Below are 20036 nucleotides of genomic sequence, written 5' to 3' on the forward strand. Positions count from 1 at the left end.
CTGAAGGGATGACTGGCAGCTACGCTTCATAAAGGGGCTTTCCAAAAACAGCGACACCAAGGGCAGCAGCCGGAGAGACCAGAAACTAACCACATCTGGACACAGCTTTTGTGTGTGTGTGTGTGTGTGCACGCCCTTCTGAAAGACGATCCCAACACTCCCCACAAAGCAAGCAATGGTGCAACGTGGTCAGACAGGGTACATGCAGGGGGCAGTGCAGGCTGAGTTCCTCTCTACAGGATGCTGGCTGTGGCTGGCTGACTGTGCTGTACCCAGATATGATCCCATCATTCTATACTTTTCCTGCTATAGGTTCTTGAGCCCCATGACCTCTCTAGAGCAGACTCGAACAATCCCCTAGTTCACCTTCTGAACAAAGCGCGACCGCCACATTAAAGACAGGGCCTATTAAGGGTGCTACAGGGTTTAATCCTACAGAGACACTGGCAATTGCAGCCATCAGACAATCTCTTATTTCCTAGCATTAATGCCCAAAACAATGAGAGTCACAGTGGCAACCTGCTTGGAGCCTGAGGAACACACCTAATTTGCTTACAATGGAGCAGATGGCAGCTCCTGCATCTTTAACATGGAGACACTGCCCATGAATACGGCAGGTACTGGCTACGTGGATCAATAAACACCATTGTGTGCTGGGACTGGCCTCTGTATTAAAGATGGGGCCACAGCATGGTAAAACTCTGTGGGCCACATTTGATTTCTCGCGGGGAGTGGGCCAGGCACTGCCAGGCTTACATCTTTCCACGGTTAGCCCTACCTTGTCAGCGAGGCACTCCGACTCCTCCGGGAGAAGGTACACAGCCCCACTTTCAGCCAGCAAGATGGCGGTGTCTGTGGCAGATGAAGACCTTGGCCGGCCCTGGTGCTGATGCAGTATGGCTGTGAGGCTACTATCCTGGGGAGCCTTCCGGACCAGATGGGGGCTGCCTTTCTGGGGATCTAGGGAGCTGCTTTTGCTCCGGCGGCTGCCGCTGTGCAAGCTGCTCCCTCTCTTGATGGATGGGCGGGAGCGGATCTGCTGCAGCACCCTATTGAAGGCAGTGGGGCGTACAGGGAGGTCGTGGAGGGACATGGCGTAAGAGACACGGTGCATCTCTGGCGAGCGTTCCTTCTCATCAGGGGAGTCATGGTCAGACATCCCGTAGTGCTGCGACAGAGAGTCCTGGGAGTTCTGGTGCTCCCGTTCCCGCGACCTGCGGCGACTGTGGAAAAGGTGCTTCAGGCCATGGCCAAACATGGAGCCTTCGGAGAGCTGCTGTATTTTCTGTGACAGAGGACAGAAAACAAAGCACATGACCCACGATTATTATACCCTGGATTGTATGTCCCTGCTCTTAATCAATCCATATACAGCAGCTAGATAGTATGGCGACGGAATGACAGATGAAAAATACCCTTTAATGACATTACAGCCTTGGAGCCAAATTGTCTACTGGTGTAAAGTGGTGCAACTTCAGTGAAATCCACTAAATAACACTGGGATCGTGTAAAAGAAGACACTGCTTCCCTGCATGGATGGAGGGCTTTCCGAAGGCTGAGACTGTGTTGTGCCGGGGCACTTCAGCATGTGTTTTAGAAAGATCTCACTGCTGACAGCAGTTCCTTGCAGCATGCAGCCACAACAACCTGTGGCAGCTGTAACTCGACATCTCTGTGTTCTTCCCACTCAGGTTTTTCTCTTGCATGTCAGTTTCCTCAAGCCCCCTATTTTTGCAAGTCTTCTCTGCCCTCCTTGCCTTTCAACAAGGATCTCTCTTCTCCCCATCCTGGGATGTCAAACCAACCAGATCCTAATGTTAGTGCCTTTCCCTTTGTCCAGTTCCCCATTGCATCCCTGAACCCCTCCTTCTTTTAGCAGAACGTTATCATTGCCTCCCTCATTCGCACTATGCCATGGAGGTCCTGTTGCTTATCTCTGCTGGCAGAAAAGATCACCCTGCTCTTCCCAGATAACAGGTGCTAAGCTCTGCAGGCCTGTGAGAAGAACATGCCAGAGTCCCATGAATAGCAGCACACAGTGCTGCTATTGCCAAGCCTCCAGACCAGTTCAGGTTGCAGACATTTAAGTCAAACCTAGCTTTGATACACCTTGCAGGGGCCAGGGAGGAGTTAACTCCTCTAGCAACCAGATACAGCATTACACAACAGGCATTCTGGGCAGAGGGATTCTCCTTCCTTTGAAGCACTTCGCGTTGGCCACCATGGGAGGAAGGATATCGGCCTTGCTAGACTGATGGTCCTATAGGCTTATGTAACAGCACCAATAGTCAGGGAGGGCAGCGTGGTGGTGCGGCAAGCGCGCCAGCCGCTGACCGTTCAGTAGGCTTTGCTCTCATAGAAAGGAGCCAGTGACGATTCAAGATGAGGCAAGGTTATGGAAGAAGAGAGGCCAGAAACAATCTGGCATCTCTCTAGAAAGATGACAAGGATACATGGTAAGTCGCAGCTCCACTCCGCTCAGCTGTGAATGCTCCGATAGGACGTTCACTTCTTGTTAGCATCACAGCTCTGTGGCTCCACAAAACATCTGTTCCTGCACTTTCACTAGAGCTGGAATGCATCAAAGACTAGTCAAGGTGGTTCAGTGCTCAGTAATACTAACAGTTAGCATTTACCCAGTGCCTTATGAACTTCTCCTAAGTAAGCCTCAGTGCGCATCTCTGCAGCATTAATCCCATTTCACAGGAACGATGAGCAAGAGGGAGAAAGGCTACCTGGCTCTCCCAAAGCAACAGAGGGCATAAGGATCAGAGCTGGGATTAGAACTCCACAGTCCCAAGATCCCAGCCCTAGACTCAGGTATAAGGTCATGGCTTATTTCTGCTCAATGTATAAGACAGTGGCTGCTCTGTAAAGTCCCCCCGAGGTTCCCACCCTGGCTTTGTGCATACTGCCCATTGCAAGGTACAATGGCCCTTTCAGAGTAGAGGGACCCAGAAGGCCCCATTCTAGTGAGCTGAAATGAACAAAGGCCTGAGAAATGGTTTGGTAGTGGAAGAGAGGAAGCGGTTCTGGGGAATTAGGAGTTGGATAGGGGAAAACCCAGGCACACTGTTCCTTTAAGGGCTTGGGATCAGCAGCCCTGTAATAAAGGTTGGGGTAGAGCTCCCCTCCCTTCCAGCCAATTAGGAGTGCAGTATATAATCTGCCTTCTCCAGCAGAATAAGGGAGATGCTGGCAAGAAGAGATTGCTAAAGCCAAGTTCCAGGGAGCGACAGTGATGAGCTGTGACCATGTGAAGAACAGGCCATGACAGGAGAGCTCAGTGTAGAGCCAGAGGTAAGTGTGATCCTTTGGTTTTCAGTGTTGGACTTTATTGGTGGAAATGTTTTCAACTGTTTATGGTCACTAAACCAGCCCCAAATAGAGGCTTGTAGGACTTGTAAGAAAGGTTGTAGGGAGGTCTGTAAGGGGCCCTGGAGAGGGAGGCTGACGAAAAGGGAATTCTGACTATGAGGGACTACTCAGTAAGAAGCAATCTTGTTAAATGCCCTATCCAAAGACTTCAGGTATTAATTCTCCAGTTTCACCTATGCAATCTCACTGATTTCAAGGGTGTTTCATAGATATTGCAGTGAGGAAAGTTTGACCACTTGGCTGTATTTTAGCCAAGAAGTGGAGAAGAGAATCTTCTCCATGGTGAGGAAAGAAGAGTTTGGGATATACAGCTACAGATTTTTTTTTTTTTAAAAGCTAAATCTTAGAGTCAATGTGAAAATTTCTCACAGCCCTGTAAGGATTCTTACTCTTAGCACAAGCCCTGGGAAAAAGAATGAGGCTGTTCTTCCTAATTTCTGATGATCAAACACACCTGTTCTGTAGAAAAACTTCACCTTTGGAAGGGTTACGAAGTAAAGGCCTGATCCTGCTATCAGCTCTGCACAGGAGACCCCCTATGTCCCTACAGAGTGCTGGTGAAATCAAAGATCATCTGTGTAGGCACAGGGATGCAATACCAGGACTGTGGGATTGGGGTTTAATTCACCCCTCCTGGAGCCCAGCTGGTAAACCCACTTTTCAGGCAGAATCTTGTCATACCATGGCTAAGCTTGCAGAAGGAAACTCCGCTACCATTTGTCCATGCCCATTGCAAGGCATGATATGTTCTAAATTACAGATCCACTTCTGCAGGCCTTCCTCAGGCAAAACCCTAATCTTCTAAGGCAACCAGCTACCCCGGAGGTGCTTATTTGTGATACCTTTATTCATTTCAGGGCAGATACTCCACTGGTGTAAGCTAGCCTAGGCCCACTGAAGTCAATGGAGCTATGACAGTTTATACCAGTTGAGGATTTGCCCCCTTTGAACAGGACCTTAAGCTGTGAGTAGCTCCACTGAAGTCAATGGGAATACTTGGAGTAAAGTGTTACCCACTATGAATAAGAGCATCTGGCTTTTATTTTTTTACTTCTTGCTTAACAAACTCCAGTAAAAGCCAATGGGAATTTTCCCCAGGTAAGGGACTGAGTGAAAACAAGAGAAGGACTGCAGGAATTGGCCCAAAATAAGTAAGCTCAGCTAACAATTTTCTCTGAAAAGTTCATGCAATCCCTGAAATCTTCACTGTATGATTGCAACATAAAGGAAAAGAATATAAAAATAAAAAACCCAACCTTTTCTTTAGCTAGAAAAACTATGATTACTAGTAGGTTTTTTAAACTTTACTGCCAATGCATGACAACACACCACCTGTCCTGATCAACATGCTCCAGAAATTAAACGGCTGGAGTTTTGCCAATGTGCTCTTCCACTTCTTCTGGAAACGCAGACTGCAATTGTCTATGCCTCGTAGGATTAAACTGCAGCTTGTGGTCCAGGTGGAAGAGGCGAGCAGCAACCTGGAGACTGCAAAAGGCTCCTCGCACTGTGCACAAGATTGTTCCAAGACATTCTTCTCATATGGGGCACCCATTTATTTGTGCCTAGAGACTACAGGTATTTAAACAGGTGCTCAGTTTCTGACATTAGCTGGGTGGCCACTATGTGTGAATTATAAAAAAAAAAAAAAAAAAAAAACAAGATGGTGCCTTTCTGCATGATATATCAGTTTGGTCATGCATTGCTTGGATATTCGCAATAGCTACAGAAAAGAACTATATAATGGGATATAGCAGGACAGATTCTGATCTTGAAGCTTGTCTACAAGGGGAGCTATTCCAGAATAGCTATTACCAATTAACTGCATGTGTGGATGCTCTTATTGTGGAACAAGAGCGCCTTATTCCAAATAAAAGTGGATTTGGAATCCACTTCCAAATCCACATCCTACCTTATTCTGGACTAATTTTCAGGTGTAGAAAACTCCCTGGTTACACCAGTAAAAAGTCAGTGACTCCAATGGAGTCAATGTAATGCCCAGATTTCTACCTGTTTAAGTGAGATTGCCTTCAACCTCCACATCACCAATTCATAACCAGCTAGTGACTGACTGTTGCTGCCATTGGATGGCTGCTCAGTGACCTCTGTCAAACAAGCTTGATGGGTTTCAGTCCAGCTACCGGTAGGTCAGATGATCCCATCTCGCAACCCACCATTCTCATTGGCTGGGGGCTGAATGATAGCTAGATTATCCTCTCGCCCCTCAGGGCAGCGTCTCTATATCAATTCAGGCCTGAGACTTGTTTGCAGGACTACATGAGGGAAGCCTGCTGTGCCACTACCTGTGTGGCCTCTGCTTTGAGGTTAGTCTGAGCAGTTCAGAGTGCAGGATTGAAATCCTTGCCCTATGGAGGCAATGAGAGTCTTACTAGTTACTTCAGTGAGGCCAGAATTTTGCCCCACGACTGATGTGTCACTTTCACCTACATGCACATTTTCTCCTGCCTGAAAAGGTGATGTGATGTGGGCTCAGAACCAAGAGCTGCTTTTAGCAAAGCCACCGAATTCTGAAAAGGCAGCTGTGTTTGCAATACAAATTCTACAGGAACTTGCAGGTGACTGCAATATTTCATGGCTGGCCAACCCCCCCCCCACCCCCCTGCAAAAAAACCAAAACTGTTTTTATAAACCAGAGTCTAAGTCCATAATGGTTCTGCTTCTGATATTTACAAGAATCAGGGTGATAACTAGAGAGAACTACAGCACTAGCCACTATAATTACACCATAGCACAAAAACTTTAATCCTCTCATTATCCAGCCATCATGCAGATTATATCCCCTAGGTTCTACCTGAGAAAAATGTAACAAATCCGCTGTGCTGTCTCTACTTCAGGAAATCGTGATCTAAAGTTTATTCTATTTAGAGTTTCTATGGAAACAGAGACAGCATTAGATAATAACCATAAACCCACAGATTTTTACCATCAGGATAGAAGCTTTGTTTGCCCTTTAGAAGCTCCCTGGGAAAAGAAATGACCAGTCTGCATGCTTTGAAAGTAACAAAGAAAATAAAAGGAGGCTTTGGTGAGGAAGGAGGGAGAGAATAAAAGAAAAACAACTTTGACAGCATCTAGGAGTTCAGGTTATATCAATGTTTCCACTGGATACACAAGGCCCATCTCTTCCACTGATGTACACTGGCATAGCTATAAAGGTTTAACTCCATTGAATCAGTTTACATCAGGTAAAGATCTGGAGTGAAATCCTCGACCATTGAAGTCAATGGGAGTTTTGCCATTGATTTCAAGGCGGCAGGATTTCACTCCTGACCTATAGTTTTTTCAGTAGGTTCTAAGAATAAAAAATCGTTTTTGGCCTAAAACTTGTCCTTAAAAAATGTCATCCCGGTGATTGCATCATCCCAAATTTTGGTTTAAAAAAACCCACTGTTTCAAAAAGTGACTAATGTACAAATCTCCATGACAGATCTCTTAGGCTTCGAAGATCTACCAATTATGCCTTGGGCTTTTTTCAGTACAAAGGCCCTGATTCTTCTCTCACTTACACTTGTTTGATTCTATTGACTTCACAGGAGTTGCTCGTGGTTTACACCAGCGTGTGTACAAAAGGAGAATTGGGCCTGAACTGTTACTAGCTTTGCCAGGGTTAAATCAAAGGTTTTTCACCTTGTTTGAAAATGGTTCTGGATTAAAAACTTCTCCCTATTCTCCTGTTAACTATTTACACATTGATAACATTTTAACAATTCATTTTATCAAACACAAATGAAGAAACGGGAGGAATTTTGTAAATACTAAGGGACTGCTAGAAGTTCAGATATCTTATCAGTCACTATCTGAACCTCATGGTTGTGTATTCCGTTGTATACCGAAATCTTTCAATCAAGATCTGCTGCAGTGGCTCAAAGCACAGCCTTCATATACCATGCAAGTCCCACTTTATTTCTTTAATACAATTAATAATATCACCTAGAGGCTCCAATCAAGACTGGGCCCCCCAGGGTGCTAGGCACTATACAGACACATAGTGAAAGACTCCTTCTTTTCCAAAGAGCTAAACAGAAGGACACAGGTGAGGGAAACTGAGGCACAAAGAAGGGACTTGCCCAGGTTCCAACATCATATCTTTGGCAGAGCTGGGAACACAATTCAGGTTTCCTGACTCCCAGCCCTGTGATCTATCCACTAAGCCCTGCTGCTCTCCTGTCTTAGTTGGGACTCAAATTGTATATACAGTAGACTCCAGTGCTGGTGCTCTCACAGGGGCAAATATCATCCCAAATAGAGGACTTGGCTCTTTAAGACAATTTCAGATTGTGTGTGCATGGACAACTAACTCCCCCCTAACCCTGAGAGGTCGGCGGCCAGGCCAATCTAGGAATAGCTAGCAACTCTAGTGGAAAATAGGACAGGCCCCATTAAATATTTTAAATGGTCTCTGAGCTTCTCCTAGGGGCTCAATTGGTCCCCACTAACCTCCTGCAGGTTTCAGTTGGAGGATGGGTAACCCCAACAGAACCACTGATCTCTTCCAAAATGTTGCTGACCAATTGGACACAATGGAAATTTTTCCACATGGAAATTTGATTAGCTATTGCTGCTGCCTATGCCATGCCTATCCCTTGGAAAGCCTGGTGCCAGCACTCAGCAGTCTGCTCCCTTTTACCAGCACCACATTCATATGGAAAATAAAAAGATGGCAGTGACTTAAACAGTAATACAGAGCAATAGGTATATACACATATATTATCCAAAACAAGGCACTCCTGTATGCATGCTTCTCTCCCTGGGGAGAGGATGAGATAACGAATGTGACAGATGTAAACCACATTGCTCAATGCATTACTGGAAGGTGCTGATACTCCTGTGATGAGCACAGTATAAGAATCTATATAAAATAGAATCTTTGGCACCTGTAATTATTTTTCAATAATGCTGTGACCCTGCTCAAACTCCAAACTTGGAGTGAAATTTGACAAAGGGCTTCAAAGCAATTCAGACTTTGGCCATTTCCCCTTTTCCTGCCCTGTGCATTAAAACAGCTAGATCTGTAGCATAAAGAATGCAATTCCCCTCAACCCACAAGCATTTCACTCTGTCACCTATTTGTTTTCTGAACTGACTCCAAAGAAATCAAGTATCAAACTTTTCCTTACTGAGGGGTGAAAGCAAGGCTGGCTTAACTGCTTGGATGCTGATGAATATCATAGGTGCGTTTAAGCTGAATGCACCTGTATTTTCATTGTCCTAGGTACAAGCAGGTCAATTGCCCTGGTTGTGTGGCTGAATGCAGCTGCTATACTGTTGAATGTACTGGACCTATCCAGAACACTGTTGGCTTCAATGGAATGTTCTTAATGGACAAGGGTGAATTTCTGCACTGCAAGGGACATTCAAAGTGAGCAGTAACAGGGGGCATAATGTGTAAAGGGGAATCACGGTTCTAAACCTGACCACATGTGTGAAATTCTCCCCTCTGCAGCCCAAGACCTGTGCACCATCCCCCCAGCTCCCTCTGGAAAGCTCAAGTGGGACTGTAGCAGCACAGGTTTTTGACAGCTCACTGCACGGGGTGAATCTCATCTTGTATGAGGTAGGGTGCATGAAAGGAGAACATCAAGGAACAACAGCATGTTGATGAGCCCAAGAGATCTGGGATCCTGTGGAAGGTTCAGTTCACCTGGGGCTTCCTCCTCAATGAGGCACGTAGATACATTTTGCCTGTAAGCCCCAGCAAGGCCTTTAACAATGAAAGCATGGAAATGTTAATGCTCACCAACGCGAAAGGCTGATATGTAGAAGCACAGTGCAGGCTTCCTCCAATTGCTAGTCCATCAATGCAACATCATCCTGAGCAAGGAAAGGAAAACAGGGCTTCCCCCTACAGAGACCGCAGCACCACAGGGCAAGGTACTTTTGCATTCAGCTGAGACCACCCACAGTCATATCATTTGATATAATTCACATTTGAACCCAGAGCCTCCAGATGTGTGAAATGAACTCGTATGCCACCCTTTTAATCTACTCCATGCCTCCCCACACCCAATGAGCAAGACTTCAACTGATGTAGTGTGTGGTCAGTTGGTTATAGCAGGGAACTGAGAGTCAGGAACCCTGGGTTCTCTTCCTGGCTCTGTCACTGACTTGCTGTGTGACTTTAGGCAAGGAACTTCCTGTCTCAGTGTCTCTATCTGTAAAATGGGAATGATGATCCTCATTCAGACATACCTCCCCAAGCTATGGGAGCATGAATTATTAACGCTTGTGAAGTGATTTGAGATCCTTGGTTGAAATGTATGGAAAGAGAATGTCGTCGTCATTATTATTAACTGCCTGGAGCTCTTGCCTCTGAGCAGTGTGAATTGTTGGGAGAACCTACTCACACCCCCACACGTTTGAAACAGTGGTTGACATTAGCCAGGGTCATGCAGCACAATCCCCTGTGTGTGTAAGAAAGAGGCAGAGGAAACTGGAAAGGTCTGTGCCTTGAGCTAAGCAGCATTTGATAAATCAGATCATTCCAGTGACCAAGATACTTCTGTTCAGGCCATTTGACTGCAGGGACATTCAGGTAACTTGGGGGCAGAGACTTAACTTACCTTCATGGTGTCCTTTGAATGGCTGATGCAAAGGAGTGAATTCCAACATATGTGGGGGTGATGGCTTTTGTGGGGAAGGAAGGAAAAGTGTCTTATCTCCCCCTCTAGGCAACCCATGGGTCAGGAGCATTGATAGTCTCTGGCTGGAACTGCAACAAGGGGCCTTGTAAGGTTCTCTAGGAGGGGAACCTTGAGGGGGACTCTTGGCAGGTTCCTTTGAGGGGTCCAAAAACACAGACCCACACAAATAAGGAATAAAAGAGCAAGAATAAAAGCTGAATACAAAGTTCAGGGTTTGGCCCTAATGAGCATTTTTCCCTGGGTAAAGTCTAGGTTCCAACTGAGTTTAGCTTTTAGGGTTTGGCTCCACAGACTTGATCCAGTGCCCCACGGAAGCCATTGTAAGTCTTTCCATTGACTCAAATGAGCTTTAGGTAAGACTCTGTTTGCAAGGGTTTTAATCCTGATCTCCCCCATTACAGCCAGGGAGCTGCCACTGATTCCATTGGGAGTTGCACCCAGGTGACCAGAAGCAAGGGCTTTGCCTTAGGAAGATGAATAATTTGGTCTTTAAACCATGCTACTACAAACTCATGTCACATTGACAACACAAAACCACAGCCCAGACCACAGAGAATGAGACCTTACCTATGAAATCCTGCCCACAAAGTCAACCACCCCACCTTGGAAAGTCTGGGTAAACAGCACCATGCCCTGATGGCAATAAACTGACAAAGGTGGGGGAGGTAAGTGCCAAAGTCTGGGATCCCCATCTAGGCACTATCAGCTTCAAGCCCAGATCCTCAGCTATGTCCAGCTCAGAGACTGCTCTAATCTATGCCAGCTGGCTATGGCTTCCAAAGGACTCTCCACCAGCTGGAGACTGCCATAGTGCAGTGTACTCTGGCCTCCCCTTGCCCCAGGATGGGGTGTAGTGCCAGAGCTGTCTACACTGGCTCTGCAGAATTCCCCTGAAGCAGAATGGGAATGAGCAGAGGGGATCTGGCTGCTTTCTGCTCCCTTCATACACGAGAGCAGCACAAAGCGGGTCTGTTCTAGAGCTCACAGAAGTCAATGGGAGGGTTTCCACTGACTTCCATGGGCTTGCAATCAGGACCAAGAAGAGGAGTAGAACTCAGGATGGAGCCTTCAGCTTCCCAGCTGCTCTTAACTTCCAAGGCCAAACATAAGGGGAGACACAGGGACCATTAAGATTGAGGTGGTGATGACTTTAGATCAAAACCATGGCTGGTTTAAACATTCAGCCCCTGGTTTCTGTGGCCATCAAATTCATCCAATTACAGGAAAAAAGAGAATATACACAGATCTTCACTGCCTGGGAAAAGGCAGGAATGAGATCTAAGAGGTAAAATGCCTTTATGATACATCCCCCCCGCCAGACACCCAGCCTACTGTCTCTTACAGTAAAAGATCTGGACGCTTTCTTTGGCAGTATTTTGTATGGATTCAGCCTCTCTGCTGCAGAGCTCAGAAATATCTACCACCTAACAGATCTTTAAGCAGAGTTGTGTCCCACATCTGCTCTTCTTCTTGCCAGGACTTTTTTTGGTCAGGGGAAGCTTGCTCATATCAAAAGAGCAGGGTTAATACTTGTAAAAGAAAATCTGCCATGCATTTGAAGTAAGGGGACTGGCAAGAACAGAAGACCCTTTTGCTTCCAGGTTGCTAGCACAAATCCAGCATAGGCCACCGGTGACCGAAAGTTACTATCTGATCAGTTGCCTCTGAGATTGTTCGGAGGGTGGGTCTCAGTCCACAGCACAAAACCACCATAATTAGCATAGCTGGTAGTCTCTGTACAGGAGCCAACAGTTAAATAAACCATGGAGATTGATCTCCCCTCTCAGCCCTTATAAGCAGCTGCTTCAGTTCAGGATGAGATACACTAGCAGGGGATGGTGTGGTGCAGCTTGCCCCACTGTCTCTCTCTGTTACCTCCTGGAACTATTCTCTATCCCTCCCTCTCTCACCTGCTTCCCCCCTTCCTCTCTTAGGGGGTCCTCCCACCCACTTCCACCTCTGCTCTTTCCCTGGTCCTACCGCTTATGTTTCCTTCTCTCCATGCTGTTGGGCAGAAAAATGCAAGAACACATCACTGCAGGCACAATCAGAACAGCTGAGCAGCTGGATCAGGTGTGCATGGAGCTGCTCCAATTGCCATGCAAGCCGAAGACCAAGTGTCCATCAAAGGAATCAGCCAGCAAGAGCTACTTTGGAAGTGCTCTGGGTGAGTGAGGCTGCATGCCAGGTGAACATGCTTCTAAAAGCATGCCACTGTGGGCTCTGGTCATCTGTCCTACACATAGCTCTTAACAGTTCATTCATTGCTGTTTATAGGGCGGCAGTGACAGGTGCATGTCATTACAGTAACTCCAAAAGCCATTGAAAAGAGCCAATAACAGAGAAGCTCCACAACTCCAAGAAAGAGCAAGCATAACTAACCGTAAACAACCTAATGGATACTTTCACTTCACATCTGCCTTTGGGTAACTGGCAGACATTGGCACATATGGATGAAGCACTGAACTGGAAGCCATGACACCTACATACCATTCATGGTTCACTGTGTGAACTTTCTGTGCCACATCATCAGCAGGTATAAATCAGTGTAGCTCTCCTGGAGCCAATGAAACTATGATTTATCCAAACTGAGTCCCTGGCATTCTGTACCTCAGTTTCCACATTTGCAGCAAATCACACATACCTTTGAAAAGTACATTGAAACCTATCAATGAAAAGCACTATAAGTTAAGTAGTATAATAATGAATGCATTACCAATTAACTAGGGAGGAGAACACATTTTAGATGCAATGAAATGTACAGCAGTGCATGGAGATTTTGAAGTGCAGTTAGTCAGAATATTAGCCTCTGCAAAAATAAAGCAAGTTGGGTTTCCTATTTATCCCCCCCTTTTCAATGACTACTGATCAGTACTGCTCATGTTTCAAATCAAAGGGAGACTTGACTAAATGTCAGGGCTGGAAACGCCACATGGGACCTCCACCAGTGCCCGTTCTGCCTCTTGCATCACTGCCGGTGACAAATAGGAACTGATTAGCCAGCAGCTCCAATGGTGATATGCAAGACAAAACTGAACCCAGCTCTCTCTCGCAGAGCTGTACCAGCTCTGCAGTGCTAGTAAAAACCTATTGTAAGTATGACCTGAAGACCCCTTAGGGAGTAGCTCTGGGGAGCAAGAAGGGGGCATTTTTACCTAGTCATTGTTCTAACTGCAGCTGCACTTGAATCAAAGCAGACAAGATGCATGTTCTCTAGTTTAGCTCTGCAGAACCTGCTGCCGTGGGTTTTATTTAATGTGATCTGCTGAGTTCTTCTGCAGAATGCAGGCCCTGCCACATTTCCTCTTTCTTCAAGCCACAGCTTCTGACCACGTTCAGCACCAAGCCAGATTCTGATCTCAATGCAATTGTATAAGCTCATTTAAATCAATAGTTTCTCTGAATTTACACCAGTGTAAATGTGGTCAGAAGTTGGTGTATAACTGTTTTTCTTCAGCACTGACAGTCCTTTCTCTTTTTTTTAAAAAAAAAAAATCAATTTATAAACTCACGACTCTTATCCCTTTGCTCGTCATGTCCTATTAAACCATAGCCTTACCATCACCTGTAACACCCACAATCAAAACCAAGGCCCACTTATGCTAATATAATGGCATATTAGAGCCAGTCCATGGTTTAAAGAACTTATCCTCTAATAACAATAACACGTAGCTCTTATTATACAGCACTTTTCTGTAAAGCACTTTGCAACCTACAGATGAGGCAACTCTCAATCTCCCCATTTTACAGAAGGGGAAAACAGAGGCACAGAAAGCAAAATGATGTGCCCAGGGTCACCTAGCACACCAGTGGCAGAGCCAGGAAGAGACTCCCGGTTTCGGGAATCCTAGCCCAGTGCTCTACCCACTGCGCCATCCTGTCTCTTGTAAGCACTATCCAGACTGTGGCAAACTCTTCCAGATGACTTTTATCCGGTACCATTGCTCAGCAGATCACATAATCTCCACAAAGCTGAACCCAATACCAAGTGCCCCTTTTATTTATTTATTTTTTAATAATCAAAGTTTTGGTGAACAGTCTTATAAACGCATAAAATACCGACACACACATCTGTAGGTACAATCCGGGAGACCTAAAAGAAAATACTGCCGTCATGTCAATCATCACTATTAAAGTAGAAAGTCGAGTTCCCATGTAAATAATAAGCCAATAAGAACCACTGGATGGAACTCTGGTTCCAGCTGCACACAGGAAAAACCCAAGTCCCTTTGTAATACCAGCTGGGGAGGCTTACCTTTAAATCGGGAGGCTTGCTCCGGGGAACAGGATGTGGAGCAGGGTTTGGATTAGCAGCAGTGCCCGACTCTGACAGAGCAGAAGCGCAATCCCCAGGTTTAGCATCCATGGCAGCCAGGTTGGGGGCATCTTCAGCCCCAACACAGTCCTCCTCCAGCTGCTGCAGCTCATCCGATGTGCACCTCTTCATGCTGACGAGATGGGGTGGGAGGGCGATTTTGCACTTCCACTTCTTGAAGGAATGGCAGAGAAATGTAAACGAAAAGCAGGAAGGGGCGGGGGGAGGGAAAGGAACCAGAAGAGTCTTGGTCAGTGCCCAGACAAGCTCACCTCACCTGGGAGAGGAAGGCAGGCCACAGAGAGGGGCTGGGGAGGAGAATCCTTTATCCAAACTCATTGCATGGGGTGGAGGGGAAGGAGAGAGTCTCTGACCCCCCCCACCCCCCCAAACTTTCTCCTCCAATTCAGCTGCATGGGGTGCAGTGCGCAGTGACTGTATTTTTCCTTGGGGAGGGTGCACGTTTCATGCAATTAATCATCTCCTTCCCCCCCCCATTCTGTTACTCACTGTTCAGGAGAGAAAACGAGTGATGCGAAATCCTGGAGCCTTGCATGGCTGCAGATCCTCGTGCCTTGGGTGCATCTCGTCTCCCCGCCCGCCCCGCCTTGACATCTGCCGCTTCTCTCCCCCCTGCGCTTCCCACCGCAAAGCTGCTGCCGCGGCTCCGGCTCGGGAGGAGCAAGGAGGCTCAGCCTAACCCCACCACCTCGCCGGCTGGGGAGCCTGACGGACAGCGGCCTCCGCCCAATCGGAGCTGGCGGATCGAGGGGGGGCGGGTCGCGGAGCCCGTTTCACGCTCGGTTGGCCGGCAGCGCTCCGCCTCTCCCCAGCCGCGTCCCCCGGAGCTGTCAGTGGCCCTGGTGCTGCAGCGGGCGGCGGCTTTGCACCGTAGCCGGCGGGCGGCTGCTGCACAGGCGGGAGGGGAGCCAGTGCCAGGTGGACCCCAGACAGGAGCCCGCCTTGCCCTCGTTCTGCGAGGGGTGGAAGCTCGGCAGCGGCCGCGGGGGCTGGCCCAGTCCCCTCTTCATTGCCACGGGAACTCCTCCCACCAGCGTGCGACTCCCTGATTGCTGGCCAGAGCGTCTCCTTTTATTTATTTATTTAGTTCACCTCGGCGTGTTGCAACTTAGTCAACTTCATTTCCCTGAAAAGAGACATTTGCGGTGCCTTTTAAGGTGCGTGGCCCTGCACGCCTGCCCACACAGAGATTTCACCCTTGCCCAGTCAGAGCTTGCCAAGCGCCTACCTTTCTTGCATCGACAGAGGACAAATCAAGACGACCCTTGATTGGCACTAGGGTTGTTTTCAAGAGATGCCTGAAATTCTTAATTTTGCTTGCGTGGAATTTCTTGTGCCCGTTTGCTGCCATCTTACCACACACGTAGACCCTGAAAAATACAAAACTCGGCATTAGTCTCGCTTTGAAATGAAATGCCTTTTTTTGTACCAAAATCACACACACTTGCACCTTTTCACATTGTGTTTTTGGAGAGAGCCATCCACCCACACCCACACACACACACACACACACACACACATGCTTGCTTTTCTTCAATGACTGGTTTGTTTTCTGTGGAAAGTGAGGCCTCTTTTTAACACACAACTCTGTGAATAAAGCAAAATTTTACGGCCAAGATGGGCCGATGTTTAACCTTGAAAGAAATTTTTGGGGGTGGGGGACCTTGAACTGCTCACAAATACAATATTTTGTATTTTGTTACAAATATTTTACTGAGTGTTATTACCACTGGTTGTCTGAATGTGAATTCATTTAACTAGGGATGTCCTAGAGAGAAAGTGGGATGAGTGAAGAAGGGATGAACAGAAAGGGAGAGTGATCGAGGACAGAGAAGCACCAAACATACACTAGCTGGTAACTCATCAGAATGTATGTACCTATAACCATATTTAATCATAAATTATTCTGGGTTGAAGCCAATCTCTACCTATTGAAGAACAGCATAAGACCTATATGGGAAAAGTATGTCCCACATCTGCCAATGGCAGGGTTCTTACATTTTCCTCTGAAACATCTGGCACTGACCACTGTGAGAGACAGGGTAATGTACTAGATGGATCATTGGTCTGAGCCAGTCTGACAAATCCTATGTTCCTATGACAACCTCTTATTGATCTAATGACTCAGGAGCAAGGTGTAGTGTCTAGAGCATGGGTGGGCAAACTACAGCCCACGAGCCGTTTTAAGCCGGCCTACAGCTCCTGTTGGGGAGCTGGGTCAGGGACCGGACCACGCTGCTGGGCCCCGCTCTGGCCAGGTCACTGGGTCGGGGCCTCACCACATGGTGTGGCCCCGCTCCGGTGCTCCAACCAAGGCGCAGGGTCGGGGACTGCACCACGTGGCTCCCAGAAGCTGTGGCATGGCCCCACTCCAGCTCCTACATGCTCCAATGGCCCCCTCTGGTGCTCCAATGGGAGCTGCAGGTATGGTGCCTGCAGATGAAGCAGCATGCAGAGCCACCTGGCCACACCTATGCGTAGGAGCCAGAGAAGGGACATGCCACTGCTTCCGGAGATGCTTGAGGTAAGCACCGCTCAGAACCTGCAACCCTGAGCCTCTCCCCACACCCCAACTTCCTGCCCCAGCCCTGATCCCCTCCCATTCTTCAGACCCCTCAATCCCAGCTCGGAGCACCCTCCTGCACCCCAAACCTCTCATTCCCAGAGTCTGCACTCCTAACCAGAACCCTTACCCCCTCTTGCACTCCACCCCCAATTTTGTGAGCTTTCATGGCCCACCGTACAATTTCTATTCCCCATTGTGGCCCTCGGGCCAAAAAGTTTGCCCACCCTGGTCTAGAGCCCAGGTTGTGGTTTCAAAAGGTCTGTACTTTCTCTACCAATTACTTGCTATGTGATCTTGGACAAGTCACTTAGCCTCTATGTAAAAGAGAGATGTCACTCATTGGGGTGAAGTCAACAGGAGTTTGGATGCACAAAATATGCAGGATAGGATTACCACCTGGCCGGTATTTGACCGGCCTGGCTGGTTTTGTTTTTTTTTATGGATTTGCCAGTGGCCAGAAAAATTATTTAATTTGCCAGGTTTTTTTTTTAATGTGGGTCTAAAGATTTGCATTAAATACACTGGGATATCAAATGTTAAGAGTCTCTGCGTCCAGCTAAAGATGCAGCAATGTTCCCATTTCTGTAGTTTAAATAAGAAAATTGTTATTCAATCTTATCTGTATGTGTTCTCTCTCTAGATACTATAATAAGAGGCTGTTGAAGCGGGGAGGGGTGAATTGCAGAGTTGCCTTGTGGTTGGGGCAAGCTTGCCTCCTTGGGTAAGGGGTGAGTGCCGAGTTTTTTGCATATCATAGTTGGTAACCCTAATGCAGGAGGAGGCCTTGTGTTTGTCGAACACTTAAAAGATCTTTGGATGAAAGAAGCTATTCAGTGTTAGTCCTGGTCACATTCAGTAATAGTACTGATTCCGTGTATCAATTGGTAAATGAAGATGTTATAACCAATGGGCCAAACCCTGAAGTCCTTAGTCATATTTTGCTCAGCCTTTATTCAGTCATAACTCCTGTACAATGGCTAAAAATGACTTCAGTAGCTAAAAAATAATTAAGAGCCTCAGAACATGGCCGTCTAGCAATATCTTATTTGATGCTTACAGGTAATTTGATTTACCCCAATGAAATAAAATGGTTTGGGTAGCTCACAGATGTCCTGTTTTATCAAGAGGAAAAGCTCAGATGAAAATGGATCATGATAGGTATGAAAGCTTCTCATCTTCTCTGCAGCATTTTTCTTATCTTCTGTTTCTGACTGATGTATGTTATTTCAGCACAGAGCAGATGTGATCCAGTAGGTGGTCTTATTGCTTGGACTATTTCTGCAAAGAGTTATTTTTACTCTGTCCTGATATAGCTCCATAAGCACATTAGTTCATCTGCATGAGGTTTAGCATGCCTGTGTTATTCTTTGTCAAACACAAAACCTTAATGAACAAAGGTGCCCTTTTATTGATGTGGGTATGGAACAGGTTTTTTGGGTATCGAAGCTAATCTCTCGTGAGTGGAATTAAGCTTTGATTGATAAATTCACAAACATGGGAGTTTTCTTTAATTTTAAGGTATACATTTTAAACAAACTATAATACATTGTTCTCCTACAGACCCTTCATTTGAAGATCTGAAAGGAGTCTACAAACATTAACCAGAAGAGCTTCCCAACACCTGTGGGCTACGTATTGTTATATTCATTTTACAGGTACCTTAACTAAGGCACAGGATGGGGAGGTAATTTTGTGTGCAGTCGCTCAGTGATGCCATTGCACCACCAGGACCAGAACCCACAAACCTTTATTCCCTGGCACCTGCTCTAATCACTAAAGAGCACAACGTTATCACATTGTAGCTCCAATCCTGAGAAGTGCTGAGCACCTGCTGCCTCAATTGTCCATCATTCCACCTCTCACAATCAGGCCCAATGGCTGCATGATCTGGACTAAACAGTGAAGATACAATATATTGGTGAAGTTCCCTGTACAGAAGGCCAGCAAAAGGCATACGTACCACTTAAGTGACACCTGAACTCTCAAAATATGACTTAAATGGCATTCAGTGGTGAACAGGCCTCATGCCATCACTCTGCACAGGGGGAGAATTTCACCCTTTGTGAACTATTCCAGCCTCCATAAACAATTTACTTCGCCAAACAACGTTGCATTGTTTTCATAAAAATCCTAGCAACTGGGCATATCTTTTAAAAATAAAGACATGGGAAAATAAAGGATTGTTTGTGTGAAGGAGAAGTTGCTATTTATTAGACACATTTTCCATTTGCATGGAAACAGTGTCTGTGGGATCTGTGCCAATTAGCTTTGTCTGGCACTCCAGAGATCAAGAGGGATCAGGACATGCCATTTGCAATAGGGGCTCAGTATTTCTTCTCTACTCTCATCCACTGAAAGATGCCAAGCACCCTTTGTTGTGTGAGATACCGTAGATCAAGTCAAACGTACAGACTGACTTGTATCTGATCATAAAGAGCCTGATGTATAGTACATCTCATTGGTTTGTGGCGTCGCAGTGGGATTCTTGTTTTGTGGAGCCATGGTCAGTTTCTGCAGTCTTGGAAAGGGATCACCACACTCAAACAACTGCTAAGAGTTTGCTGAGGGTATTGTGGCCTTAGCAGCTCAGATGCCAGGAAAGAGCATGGAATATATAGATGTGATTGAAATGCTAGCATCTATATATTATGGTGATGTGCAGATAGATAGAATCTGCTGGCTTTATTTTTATCAACCAGAAGGCAACAAAATGTATTTGATTTCAAAAGAACAGTCAATAATTACATGCAAGGTATTTTCCACCATTCTTTTCTCAGGAAAAAAAAATGCAAGTAAGTTTATTCGGTCTCTCTCTCTCGTATGACCTTACTACAGCACCAACATAGAACAGCCAATTAATCTGCTCCTTCAACCATAAGCCCTTTTAGCATGCACAGCAAAGAGGGCCATGCCCCTTTCTGGGATACAGCCTTCCAAAATTCTGCTCCTGACATTGCCAACTATTCGGCTCAATATCTTGGGAAAGAAAAGGAACCAGGGGGAGGAAAGTGACTGTGGCAGTTGAAAAGTGCAGCTTAAGCTGATTTTATGACTAAAAGGTTAAGAGTAGGGAGGAGGGCACATTTAAATAGCA

General features: G+C 46.4%; 1 protein-coding gene and 1 long non-coding RNA gene across 3 annotated transcripts in view; one reads left to right on the forward strand and one right to left on the reverse strand.

Annotated features, from left to right (window-relative positions):
* Positions 1-15036, reverse strand: part of TMCC2 (transmembrane and coiled-coil domain family 2) — an 82299-nt gene extending 67263 nt beyond the window's left edge. The window contains 3 exon segments of the mRNA XM_038379917.2: positions 779-1285; positions 14296-14529; positions 14866-15036. Coding sequence (XP_038235845.2) covers positions 779-1285; positions 14296-14487 — 699 coding nt within the window. The 5' untranslated portion in view covers positions 14488-14529; positions 14866-15036.
* Positions 12067-16835, forward strand: LOC119846360. Of its 2 annotated transcripts, XR_005289855.2 has the most exons (3): positions 12067-12207; positions 12318-12576; positions 14873-16835. It is a non-coding gene; the product is annotated as an uncharacterized LOC119846360 (long non-coding RNA). The 2 variants fall into 2 exon arrangements; XR_005289853.2 differs by lacking the exon at positions 14873-16835 and having other exon boundaries at positions 12318-13560.
* The last annotated feature ends 3201 nt before the right edge of the window (positions 16836-20036 follow it).

The sequence above is a fragment of the Dermochelys coriacea genome, chromosome 21 (assembly GCF_009764565.3).
Source record: "Dermochelys coriacea isolate rDerCor1 chromosome 21, rDerCor1.pri.v4, whole genome shotgun sequence".
NCBI lineage: Eukaryota > Metazoa > Chordata > Testudines > Dermochelyidae > Dermochelys > Dermochelys coriacea.